General features: G+C 35.6%; 1 protein-coding gene across 2 annotated transcripts in view; it reads right to left on the bottom strand.

Moving 5' to 3' along the window:
- BANK1 (B cell scaffold protein with ankyrin repeats 1) overlaps nt 1-14,043 on the bottom strand; it is a 293,848-nt gene that overhangs the window by 200,824 nt on the left and 78,981 nt on the right. For both annotated transcript variants that reach the window (XM_003829949.5, XM_034958947.3), the window contains one exon: nt 13,785-13,924. In XM_003829949.5, the coding sequence (XP_003829997.2) occupies nt 13,785-13,924 (140 nt within the window). The remainder of the gene's footprint in view (nt 1-13,784; nt 13,925-14,043) is intronic.

Genomic DNA, 14,043 nt, shown 5'->3' with positions numbered 1-14,043 from the left:
ATTTGAGGTTTGTTCCTATCAGAAGCAGATCGTCTAATTTTCTCTAATTATCTTATTATGGAATAGTAGTTGTAAAGAAACATTATTAACTGTGTTTGACTTGTGCTTTGTTTTTCTGGATTGTTTTAAAACGTTTCTTCTGGTTTAAGATATGAACCCTCTAAAAAAAGCAGGTAGTAAAAACCAGAGCCTTCCCTTGAATGGGGTTGGTTACAGGCAGCACTCACATCAGCACACAGTCATCCTCTGCACGGGTGATCAAAGCCAACCTCAGCCAATGAGACAGGGCCACATAAGAAGCATGAAGATGCTTTAGTTTGGGATAAATAAAAAATGAAGAGTATTCATTGCCACTGAGTGATAAGAAACTATAAATTAATAAGTCATTAGTGAAATGTATTCTTAACAGTAGCTAAATATAAGTTATAACATATGGGGGCAATAACTATGAAAATAGACTAAGATGACTTACAAGATTTAAAAAATTGTAGAGAATCAATATTAAGGTTGTATTAATGGCTAAGTAATTGTACTCAGAAATACACATTGTCTTCTCACAACAGCTAGTATATCTGCTGTTAAATTTAACCAATTTATTATTTTTTAATAAATGCATAAGTGTACTAAGTGGTATGCTTCTGTTTAGTTCAATGATTTGTAACTGAAGTGAATATAATCATTAAATCTGAACTACCCCAATTTGGAATTATTTTCCTTTGACTATTATTACAGGTGGAAATGCAGCACAAAAGAAATGTCACTTATGTTATCAGTAAAATACAAGCTTCAATAGATATGCCTTGTTCTTATTGACCCATTCTAATAAGGGACACAAATAATATGAAAAAGTGAATCCAGAAGTAAATCACCAAATTGCATTTTATTGACTGTTCTTTCTCCACTCATCTCAAACCTTCCATCAGGAATATGGAACAAGTAATAAAAGTGATGGAAGATACACAGAACTTGGACGATTTGCTTCTCCTTTGGATGGACAGCTAAGAAGAAATGCAAATAAAAGTGAAATAAAGCATACACAGAGTGCCCACATATTTGTAAGTCGATCTTCCAGAATAGAGAGTGGTTGTAATTCCCAATCTAAGAATTTTTTTGGCATAGAATTATGGAATACTTGAGTTGAAAGTGATCTTGGTGATAATATATTCTAGCATCTTCATTGTACACATAAGGACATTCCTTTAGCCCTAAGGAAACAGAGCTTCCATGAAGTATGTGACTGCTGATTTAGTAAAAGAATCTAACTCTTGCTCCTGCCTCATTCAGAACTAATGCACCTATGCCATGCAGCCACTTTCCATTAAAGGAAAAACAATATGCTGTCTTTTGAAAGAGTGGTACTATCTCAGGCCTTTTTGAATAGCAAATATTTCCTTAAAGGTAGGACTAGAATTGTATGCTGTTAAAAGTCAGTAAAGAAATGTATTAACATGGTGTATTACTAAGGTAGAAAATGAATAAAAGTGTACAGAATAAGTTCTTAATTTTTCTAGTACCTGACACTTCTTAGAGTTCAACACTTTCTTAAGCATCAGATCATTTATTCAATTTCATAAATAAAAAACAAAGTATTTTAAGAGGGCAGCTTTCATTTCACTTTCTATCTTTTTTGTTTTGTTTTTTAAATTTTAAATTTTGATTTCTGTGGGTACATATTAGGTATATATATTTATGGGGGACATGAGATGTTTTGATACAGGTATACAACGTGTAATAATCACATCGTGTAAAATGGGGTATCCATCCCCTCAAGCATTTATCCTTTGTGTTACAAACAATCCCATGACACTTTTTTAGTTACTCTAAAATGTACAATGAAATTACTGTTGACTAAAATCACTCTGTTGTGTTATCAAATATTAGGTCTTATTCATTCTTCTTTTTTTTTGGACCCATTAACCATCCCCACCTCCCCCACCCAAACCCCCACTAACCATTCCAGCCTCTGGTAACCATCCTTCTACTCTCTAGCTCCATGAGTTCAATTGTTTTGACTATTAAATCAACACATATAAATGAGAGCATGCGATGTTTGTCTTTCTGTGCCTGATTTAATTCACTAAGCATACCATCCTCCAGTTCTATCCATGTTGTTGCAAATGAGAGGATCTCATTCTATTTTGTGGCTGAATAGTACTCCCTTGTGTATAAGTATGACATTTGCTTTATCCATTCATTTGTTGATGGACACTTAGGTTGCTTCCAAATTTTGGCTATTTTGAACAGTGCTGCAACAAACATGGGAGTGCAGATATCTCTTTGATATACTGATTTCCTTTCTTTTTGGTATATACCCAGCAGTGGGATTACTGGATCACATGGTGGCTTGACTTGTAGTTTCTTCAGGAACCTCCAAACTATTCTCCATAGTGGTTGTACTAATTTACTTTCCGACAAACAGTTTTCTCCACATCCTCACCAGCATTTGTTATTGCCTGTCTTTTGGAATATAAGCTATTTTAACTGGGGTGAGATGATATCTCATGGTAGTTTTGATTTGCACTTCTCTAATGATTAATGACGTTAAGCACCTTTTTGTATGCCTGTTTGCCATCTGTACGTCTTTTGAGAAATGTCTATTTAGATTTTTTGCCCTTGTTTTTTTAAACTGGATTACTAGATTTTTTTTTCCATAGGGTTGTTTGAGCTCCTTATATATCCTGGTTATTAATCCCTTGTGAGATAGGTAGTTTGCAAATATGTTCTCCAATTCTGTGAGTAGTCTCTTCACCTTGTTGATTGTTTCCTTTGCTGTGCAGAAACTTTTTAACTCAATATTATCATATTTGTCCGCTTTTGCTTTGGTTGCCTGTGCTTGTCGGATATTTGTCAAGAAATTTTTGCCCAAACCAATGTCCTGGAGAGTTGTTCCAATGTTTTTTTTCAGTAGTTTCAGAGTATGAGGTCTTAGATTTAAGTCTCTAATCCATTTTGATTTGATTTTTGTATGCGGTGAGAAATATGGGTCTAGTTTCACTCTTTCAATATGGATATGCAATTTTCCCAGCACTATTCATTGAACAGAGTGTCTTTTCCCCACTGTGTGTTCTTGACACCTTTGTCGAAAATGAGTTCACTGTAGGTGTTTGGATTTGTTTATGAGTTCTCTATTCTGTTGCTTTGGTCTATGTACCTGTTTTAACGCCAATATCATGCTGTTTTTTGTTACTATAGCTCTGTAGTATATTTGAAGTTAGGTAATGTTATTCATCCAATTTCTTTTGCTTAGAGTTGCTTTGGCTATTCTGAGTCTTTCGTGGTTTCATATAAACTTTAGGATAGTTTTTTTTCTATTTCTGTAAAGAATGTGATTGGTATTTTGATAGGATTGCATTGAATCTGTAGATTGCTTTGTGTAGTATGGACATACTAACATAGGTTCTTCCAATCCATGAGCATGAACTGTCTTTTTATTTTTTCATCTCTTCATTTTATTTCAGCAGTGTTTTATAGTTTTAATTATAGATATCTTTCACTTTTTTGGTTAATTCCTAGGTACTTAATTTTATTTGTGGCTACAGTAAATGGGACTATTTTTTTATTTCTTGTTCAGATTGTTCACTGTTGGCATACAGAAATATCATTGTTTTTTGTATGCTGATTTTATATCCTGCAACTTTGCTGAATTTGTTTATCAGTTCTAATAGTTTTTGGTGAAGTCTTTAGTTTTTTTCCAAATATAAGATTATTTCATCTGCAAACAAGGATAATTTGACTTCTTCCTTTCCAGTTTGGATGCCTTTATTTATTTCTTTTCTCTTATTGCTCTAGCTAGGACTTTCAGTACTATGTTGAATAACAATGGTGAAAGTGGGCATCTTTGTCATCTTCCAGATCTTAGAGAAAAGTATTTGAGTTTTTACCCATTCAGTATGATAGTAGCTGTAGGTTTGTCATACATGGCTTTTCTATGTCAAGGTATGTTCCTCCTATCCCCAGTTTTTGGAGGGCCTTTACCATGAAAGGATGTTGAATTTTACCAAATACTTTTTCAGCATCAATTGAAATGATCATATGGTTTTTGTCCTTCATTCTGTTGATATGATATATCACATTGGTTTATTTGCATAGTTTGAAACATCCTTACATCCCAAGAATAAATCCCATTTAGTCATGATGAATGATCTTTCTAATGTATTGCTGAATTCAGTTTGCTAGTATTTTGTTGAGGATTTTTGCATCAATATTCATCAAAGATATTGGCCTGTAGTTTTCTTTTTTTTGATGTGTGTTTGTCTGGATTAGGGTAATACAGGGCTCATAGAATTAGTTTGGAAGTGTTCCTTCCCCCTCTATTTTTCAGAATAGTTTGATTAGGATTAGTATTCAACCTTCTTTAAGTATTTGCTATAATTCAGCTGTGAAGCCACTGAGTCACAAGCTTTTCTTTACTGAGACTTTTTAGGCTTCAATTTAGTTACTTGTTATTGGTCTGTTAAGGTTTTGGTTTTCTTCATGGTTCAATCTTGGTAGTTTGTGTGTATCTAGGACTTTGTGCATTTCTTCTAGATTTTCCACTATGTTGGTATATAGTTGCTCACAGTAGCCACTAACGATCCTTTGGATTTCTAGGTATTGGTTGTAATGTCTCATTTTTCACCTCTGATTTTATTTATTAGTATCTTCTCTCTTTACCGTTAGCTAGTTTTGCTAAAGGTTTGTCAATTTTGCTTAACTTCTCAAAAGAAAACTTTTTCATTGATCTTTTATATTGTTTTCTTCATTTCAATTTTCATTTATTTCTGCTCTGATCTTTATTACTTCTTTTCTTCTACTAATTTTGGGTTTGGTTTGTTCTTGCTTTTCTAGTTCTTTAAGATGTATCAGTACATTGTTTATTTAACGTTTTTCTTTTTTTTTTTTTTGACATAGGCACTTATAGATATAAACTTCCCTCTTAGTATTGCTTTTGCTGTATCTCATAGATTTTGGTATGTTGTACTGCCATATCATTTGTTTCAATACATTTTTCAGTTTCCTTCTTAATGTCCTTATTGATCCACTGGCCATTCAAAAGCATATTGTTTAATTTCCATGTATTTGTAAGTTTTCAAATTTCCTCTTGTTATTGATTTCTAATTTTACTCCATTGTGGTCAGAGAAAATGTTTGATACTATTTCAAATTTTTTTTTTGTGCTTTATGTCTTTATTGAATAGGTTCAAATATGAAGACATTGTTGGTGAAAAAACAAAAAACAAACATATAGTGGACAAGAAATAATAGTCACCATAATCATCTTACTTTTTCAACCTAATGCATTTCAGAATAATACATAAGCAATTTTTACAGTTTCAATTTAAGCTTACAATCACTTTTTATTCTACCATACTGTAAAATACTTGTGAAAATAAACACTGGCCATCAGAGAAATGCAAATCAAAACCACTATGAGATATCATCTCACACCAGTTAGAATGGCAATCATTAAAAAGTCAGGAAACAACAGGTGCTGGAGAGGATGTGGAGAAATAGGAACACTTTTACACTGTTGGTGGGACTGTAAACTAGTTCAACCATTGTGGAAGTCAGTGTGGCGATTCCTCAGGGATCTAGAACTAGAAATACCATTTGACCCAGCCATCCCATTACTGGGTATATACCCAAATGACTATAAATCATGCTGCTATAAAGACACATGCACACGTATGTTTATTGCAGCATTATTTCAAATTTTTGACTGCTCTAAAACTTGTTTTGTGACCTAACATATGGTCTATTTTTGAGAATGGTCATGTGCTGAGGAAAAGAATGTGTATTCTACAGCTCTTGAATGAAACGTTCTGTAAATATTTATTAAGTCCATTTGGTATAGTGCAGATTAAGTCCAATGTTTCTTTGTTCATTTTCTGTGTGGAATGTCTGTCCGATGCTGAAATTGAGGTGTTGGAGTCTCAAGCTATTATTATATTGAGGCCTATTTCTCTCCTTAGGTCTAGTAATATTTGATTTTATATCTGGTTGCTCCAGTGTTGGGTAAACATATATTTAAAATTGTCATATACTGTTACCGAATTGAATCCTTTATCATTATACAGTGAACTTTTCTGTCTCTTTTCATAGTTTTTGTCTTGAAATCTATTTTCTCTGTTATCAGTGTAACTACCCCTGCTCTTTTTTGGTTTCCATTGGCATGGGATATCTTTTTTCATCCTTTCATTTTCAGTCTATGTGTGTCTTTATAGAGTGCATTTCTTGAAGTCAACAGATCACTAGGTCTTTTTTTTTTGTTTTTAATCCATTCAGCCATTCTGTCTTTTGATTGAAGAGTTTAGTCCATTTACATTTAAGGTTTTTACTGATAAGTAAGGACTTAATCCTGCTATTTTGATATTTGTTTTTTTGGTTGTTTTGTGGCCTTTTTGTCCTTCTTTCTTTTTGTCTCTCTTCCTTTTAGTGAAAGTAATTTCCTCTGTGATATAATTTAGTTTCTTGTTTTGTATTTGTTTTGTGTGCCCATTGTATTTATTTTGGTTTGAAGTAACCAAGAGGATTGAAAGTACTACTTTATTTATTTATTTAGAGACAGAGTCTTGCTTGGTCACCCAGGCTGGAGTGCAGTGGCGCAATCTTGGCTCACTGCAACCTCTGCCTCCTGGGTTCAAGCAAGTCTCCTGCCTCAGCCTCCCAAGTAGCTGGGATTACAGGCACCCGCCACCATGCCTGGCTAATTTTTGTATTTTTAGTAGAGATGGAGTTTCACCATGATGGCCAGGCTGGACTCAAACTCCTGACCTATAGTGATCTGCCCACCTCTGCCTCCCAAAGCAAATATTATTTTATACCCCATTATTTTAAGCCGATAATAATTTAATACTAACAAACATATGAGCAAAAATAAAACTAATACAGGATCCACACCTTAAGTTCATCGCCTGCTTTTAAACTTTTTGTTGTTTCTATTTATATCTTATTAGACTATGTCTTAAAAAGTTGTTGTAGTTACTATTTTTGATTGGTTCATCGCTTACTCTTTCTAATTGAAATAAGAGTAGTTTACATACCACACTTACAGTGTTACAGTTCTCTGTGTTTCTCTGTGTACTTACTATTACTAGTAAGTTTTGTACCTTCAGATGCTTTCTTATTGCTCACAGACATCCTTTTCTTTCTGATTGAAGGACTCATCTTTAACCTTAGGGAGTTTGTGAATTAAATGCCTTGAGGTAGTCTTCTTTGGGTTAAATCTGCTTGCTGTTCTATAACTTTCTCATGTTTGGACATTGATATCTTTCTCTAGGTTGGGAAATTATCTGTTATTACCCCTTTGAATAAACTTTCTACCCCTGTATCTTTCTTTACCTCCTCCTTAAGGCCACTAACCCCTAGATTTGCCCATTTGGGACTATTTTCCAGATCCCATAAGTGTGCTTGATGGTTTCTTTTTTTTTTTCTTTTTCTCCTCTGACTGCATATTTTCAAATAGCCTGTCTTCAAGCTCACTAGTTCTTTCTTCTGCATGACCAATTCTGCTATTAAAAGACTCTGAGGCATTCTTCATTATGCCAACTTCATTTTTCAGCTCCAGAATTTCTCCTTACTCTTTTTCATTATTTGAATCTATTTATTAAATTTCTCTGACAGAATTCTTAACTCCCTCTCTGTGTTCCTTGAATTTCTTTGAGTTTCCTCAAAACAGCTATTTTGAGTTCTTTGAAAGGCCACATATCTATGTTTCTTCATGATTAGTCCCTGGTGCCTTATTTAGTTCATTTGGTGAGGTCATATTTTCCTAGAGGGTCTTGATATTTATAGATGTTTGCCTATGTCTGGGCATTGAAGAGTTAGGTATTTATTGACGCCTTCTCAATCTGGGCTTGTTTGTATCCATCCTTCTTGGGAAGGGTTTCCAGATTTTAAAAAGACTTGTGTGTTGTGATCTAAGCCGTATCTGTTTTAGGGGGCATCCTAAGCCTAGTAACATTGTAGTTCTTCCAGACTCATAGAGGTACTGCCTCGATGGTCTTGGACAAGAACTGGAAGAATTCTCTGGATTACCAGGCAGAGACTCTTATTCTCTTCCCTTACTTTGGCCCAAACAAAGCCTCCCTCTGTTCTGTGCCACCTGGACCTGGGGATAGACAAGGTTCCCTTTACTTTTCCCTCACTTTTCTCAAGCATAGAAAGTCTTCCCTCTTAGCCACTACAGCTGGGAATGTGATGAGTCTCACCTGAAGCCAGCAAGTCTCACCCAAGGCCCTTGATCTAGTACCTGGATATCACTGCTGTTTATTCAGGGCCAAGGGCTCTTCAGTTAGCAGGTGATGAATGCTGCCAGGACTGGATCCTTTCCTTCAAGGCAGTGGGTTCCCTATTCTGACCAGTGTCCTATCCTGTTGCGGCTGAGCTGGTATCCTATATGCCACACAAAGTCCTCCCCACTCTTCCATTCCTTTCCTAAAGCAGAGGGAAGGGGTCTCTTTTGGAGCCATGAGCTTTTGAGTCTGGGGTTAGGAGAGGGGTGATACCGTCACTCCTTTAGCCACTCCAGCTTGTGTTTCACTGGGTTGTGTGCCCCCAAGTCCACTGTCACTGGGCACAGTTGAGCACTAGGAGTTGCCTAGGAGTTGCAATCCTTTTGGCCTAGATTGCCTTTCAAGTTTATTTTGTGCCACAGACCACTTTAGCCAGTAGTGGAAAGGCTTGCAGGAACTCAGCTTCAGAGTGCTGGAATCAATAATTCTCTGCCTAGGGCTGGTTTACATGCTCTCTCCACAAGTGGGTTATACGGTTTAGCTCTGTGTCCCCACCCAAATCTCATCTTGAATTGTAATCCCCATGTATCTAGGGAGGGACCCTGGTGGGAGGTGATTGGATCATGGGGGTGGTTTCTCCTACATGCTGTTCCCATGATAGTGAGTGAGTTCTAATGAGATCTGATGGCTTAAAAATGTGTGGCAGTCCCCCCAACCACCTCCTGCCAACATGTAAAATGTACCTTGCTTCCCCTTCATCTTCCACCATGATTGTAAGTTTCCTGAGGCCTCTCCCACCACAAGAACTGTGAGTCAATTAAACCTCTTTTCTTTATAAATTACCCAGTATCAGGTAGTTCTTTATAGCAGTGTGAGAATGGATTAATACAGTGAATGTCAGCTGAGTTTGGTCCTGTTTTATTTTCTGTTATAATAGGGCAGCTCAGGGTTCAATGCCTCATAATTGCTGTGCTCTCCCTCTCCCCAACACACAGAAACAGTCTCTGCACCACACCTGCTCCCAGAGGATCAGTGAAGGTTGGCATTGTTGACTCAAGATTTTTTCCTACCTCTTCAGTGCCTCTTTCAGTGATATAACGTTAAACCAGATTCTTTAAGTGCTCACCTGATTTTTTGTTCTTATGAAGGTGGTTTTCTTATATAGACAGTTGATAAATCCTTGCAGGGGGGACAATTGGTAGAGCCTTCTATTCTGCCAATTTGCTCCACCCCTTCCTCTCACTTTCTATCTTTATTTAAATTCCTGTTCTATAAGTTTTCACTTATCTATTCAATTAGCACTGTAAAAAGCAACTGTTTGTGTTTTCCCCACTTTTTAAGCAACAAATATTAGTTGCCCCCTTGTATCAGGAACTAGTTGTGTGAAAGATACTGGGCATGCAAACATGAAAAACACAGTGTTCATGCATTAAAGAAGGGAGAGGGCTGAAGAAAAGAGCATAATATGCTCTAAAAGAGTGGCTAGAACATAGCAATCATAGAGTTAAGAAGACATGGAAAAGATGCTCCTGGGAAAGGAGTTGATTCTGGAAAACACTTGGGAACCTGCAGTCTGTGTGACATTCAAAGAAGTTTGAACCTTCTTATCCAGTAAGCCACTGAAAGTTTGTAGCAAGGAAGTATCTTAAATAACACTGATGTATGGTAAAGCTTAGAGACTAGATGCATTTGTACCTCTTATCAATAGGAGCTGGTGAAGAGAAAAGAAGGTTTCCATTAAGCTTTTGAGAAAGATAGGGACCTAAAAGCATTTCTGAAAGGCAGGAGACTTCCCAGTATCTCTCGATGGGAAGAATCTCCTGAAGAATTCATTAAGGGAGACAACTGCTAACATCTAAGCTTTAATTCAATGAAGAAATTAACCTTTCAGGGAACTATTAACAGAAGCACATGGAGAAGTTCTTCACGATGAGAGTTCTCTAAGTCCGTACCTTTCCTAATTCAAAACCCATTTGGCTTTACATTGTATCAAATATTTGCAGGCAGCAAATCAAAGATTGAATAATACATGCAATTGAATAAAAACAGACGTGTACCTGACATGAAAATGAAAATAATATTTCAATATGTGTAAAGTAAAATATGCAAAAGGATAAATACGTGCAAAACAAAGATACCTTTTTACTAATAAGCAATATAACTAAGAAGAATTATTTGGTGTCATTTCAAAAATCTTTTACTGAAAAGGATCCTACTACTTAAATTAATAATTACTGTGTTCTTTTGGCCTTTCGATGTTATTTCCCTTTTATATTGTTATCTAGTTACAAAATTAACTTTATTATTTCCCCAAGACATTTTTGTAAATAGGATGAAAGTCTCAAAGATTTTAATTACCTTAGTTCAATAGGAGTTACCAGTATTTCTAACACTAGCACTTCAATTCTAATTATCATCCCAAACTGGGCTTTGGATTTCTTTCATTTGAATCTCTCTTATATTCACTGTTTTAAGTGATGTTCTGGAAATTTCACCTTTATGAGGCTATGTTCTGGGATTCATTGTTTATCCAACAAAGATGAAATGATTAAAAAAGCAGATAGATAATTAAACTATTCAGATTAGTGTTCTGAAACCTAATAGACATCATTAAAAATTAAATTAGAAAGCCAGATTTCTCATTATTACTTCTTTTCTCAAATTCACAGAACGCTCATTTTGCTATATGCGCAGTTTTTAAAAAATGATAATACAAGGTCTCTTATTACAAACTCAACAATTGCTGAAACATAAATCCCGCAGATTTCTCATTAGTAATTCTTTCCTCAAATTCACACAATGTTCATGTTATTACATGCCCAATAGCTTTTAAATGCTCATGAGAAAGATCTTACTACTAATTTTTAGGATTACTGAAATCACATCTGCCATTAAAATTTACTAGAAAACTCAGGAAAGTTCTTACAATATAAGATTTCAGCTAAGTAAGTAGGTTATTTTAAAAATTCAAATCTTCTGGCATATATTCTGACATATAAACAGTAACTATGCTAAATAAAATTACAATTTACATTGTGTTTTCAATACAGATGTTCAGAGTGAACCACGGGCAAAATATTCACATTTCTTAATAAAATGGCCGAGTAGCCCATGAAAGAAACAATTACTGAAATGTTCTAACCTGGAAAAGAAATGTACAGCTTTCCACAAAATGCTGGGGGTTTTTTTCTTTTTACTTTTCTTTTTTTTTTTTTTTTCTTTAGTTGTTGAGACAGAGACTTATTCTGTCACCCAGGCTGGAGTGCTGTGGCGTGATCTCAGCTCATTGCAACCTCTACCTCCCGGGTTCAAGCGATTCTCTTGCCTCAAGCACCTGAGTAGATGGGATTACAGGCATACATCACCATGCTCGGCTAATTTTTGTATTTTTAGTAGAGATGGGGTTTTGCCATTGTCAGCCATGCTGGTCTTGAACTCTTGGCCTCAAGTGATCCACCTGCCTCGAACTCCTAAAGTACTGAGACCACAGGCGTGAGTTACCATGCCCGACCACAAAATTTGTTAAATATATATAATCTATGTGGGAGCAAAGGCAAATACAGAAAGGAAAACCAAATGCCCTGAAGGAGAAACACAGTGTGGGCTAGGACAACTCCCTCGAGGTCAAACAAATCTAAAATACACCATGGCAATGCCTCTGCAGTTGCTTCCTCAGGGGTAGAAAGTGCTTTTCACCTTCTCAGTGAGTTCACAGATACCCTGTGTGGTCCAGATGCCAGAAGATTTAGACAAACCCCATGTCACACTTAGTCCAAGATGTTTGGGAGACTGACTCAAGTGCAGCCTTTCCTTCTATCCCCTGTTACAGTACAGCTTGATCTGGTCTGAGATCCCAGTCTCAGATTTTGTTTTATCTAATCCCACAATACTTCTAGGTGCCCTCATGACAGTTGCAAAACCTCTAAACCTGCCTTAAATTACATAAATTAAACAATCTCTTAATGTCTCTCCTTGCCATGCCATGGTTTGCTGCCACCGGGTTAGAGTAATTCTGTCCATCATTACTCAGACCTCTGACTTAAAATGGCTCTCTCCTGATGGTAAAACCTGAATCATCCTGTGCCTGCCCAACATCCTCCCTTCTACAGGCCGCCAGAGCTTGGTGGTAGAGAAAAATCCTTGAGAAAAGCAATGACCCTTTCTTTCCCCTCATTTCCAGTACAGAGGGTAAAAATGAAACAGCATTTTTCTACTTATCTAAAAACTAGCAAACTCACTTTTTGTTTTCACTTCAAGCTGTAAAAGAAATCATGACTTGTGTATTTACAGCATCCTGACCAATTGTCCAGGAGTCATAAATTACATTTAATTTTTACTATATTCAAAGATCCCCACCCACAACAGAAAGACCAACAGAAAATATGTTTGGGGACTACTTTACTTCTACACTGACTGGATAGTCACAGTGCAATATATTACCTTTATTAATCTTTTTTGTTATGAATATAATTTTTAAGTAGAGGATAAGGTGGACTTGTCACAAGAAAATGAAACGGTCTGTTTTTTAAGCTATTACTTTTCTACTTGCTTTGGAATTACAATATAGACATTTTGTCAAATGTCCTCAGACTCTCCAGTTTGACAAATGTTATTTCACTACCTGTCTTAATGTTTACCTTTTCTGTTGTTCTAAAATATGTCGTTCATATAATACAAAAATAAAACCCTAATAGAGAAATGTGTCACATGAAATAACAAATCCTCCAATTCTAAACTAGTTTAAACACATAAAGCTTCATGACAACTTGTCAGCTACATTATCATTGACAGTTTTGTTAAAACCCTTATAGGTTTTTATGGTAAATTTGAAGACAGGTTTTTATGGTAAATTTTATGGTAAATTTGAAGATACTTCGACTTCCTTTCTCTACCCTCTTCTACCTCTCACCCACACAAAAAACTGAGACAATTAAGCAAAGTTACAATTCTAGTTATCAAGTTGTTATAAATAGAAATGGCATTTCACTCTGAAAATTTGATGGAATAAGCACATATTCCTAATAAACATCACAAAGAAAAAATAATTTTCACAATCAGATAACAATGATAAATGAAACTAAGAAAAACATACACTGAGCTTAGATGTGTCCACATGAAAGTAACAATTTGTAGATTGACACCACACGTTCCCTTTTTGGTGATATTTTGGTTTGTCTAACTCCTTAATCTCAAAGCATGAGACAGATGATTAGACTTTCATTTTACTTTGTGTTATGCAGATCTGAATAAAGAAGGAATTCATTTCTTAGGAGTTCTTTCTAATTGCTCTCCCTTTATCTGCTTGTAACAGCTTTAAAATGAGCCCATCACAATGGCTACCTTGTAATGAATAAGCTGTTTTCCATTGACATTATTTGGATTTTTTTGACCTAGGCAAAGTAATTTGTCTGCATTTTGGCACAACAGAGGTTGCCTCTTCCCTTCCTATTGATTGGTAGTAATTCACTCTTATTCAATCCACATTCAAACTTATACCAAAGCATGAATCCTCTTATCCTTCATTAGCTCTTCAGCTTACATTATGATTAACTTCGTGGAAAGATCAACTTACCTGGCACAAACTCTCTCCTGAATCTGCCATTCTGAATAGGCATTCCTTTGCCTTTGCTGTTGGGTAGTACTTAATTTTGGTTGTAGCTTTAACGATTCCATCACAGTAGACATTGACATGGACTGAACCAGCAGGAAACTCTTATGAAAAACAAACAAGGGTTAGGGGCAGAGTATACAATGCATATTCATACTATTACATCTTTTAGAGAATATAAAAGAAGCCTTTAAAAATTCATAACACTTTTACTCATCTCTAG

This window comes from Pan paniscus, chromosome 3 (genome assembly GCF_029289425.2).
Source record: "Pan paniscus chromosome 3, NHGRI_mPanPan1-v2.0_pri, whole genome shotgun sequence".
Classification (NCBI taxonomy): domain Eukaryota; kingdom Metazoa; phylum Chordata; class Mammalia; order Primates; family Hominidae; genus Pan; species Pan paniscus.
The sequence above is the reverse complement of the archived record's forward strand: the minus strand, read 5'-3'. Positions and strand labels throughout refer to the sequence as shown.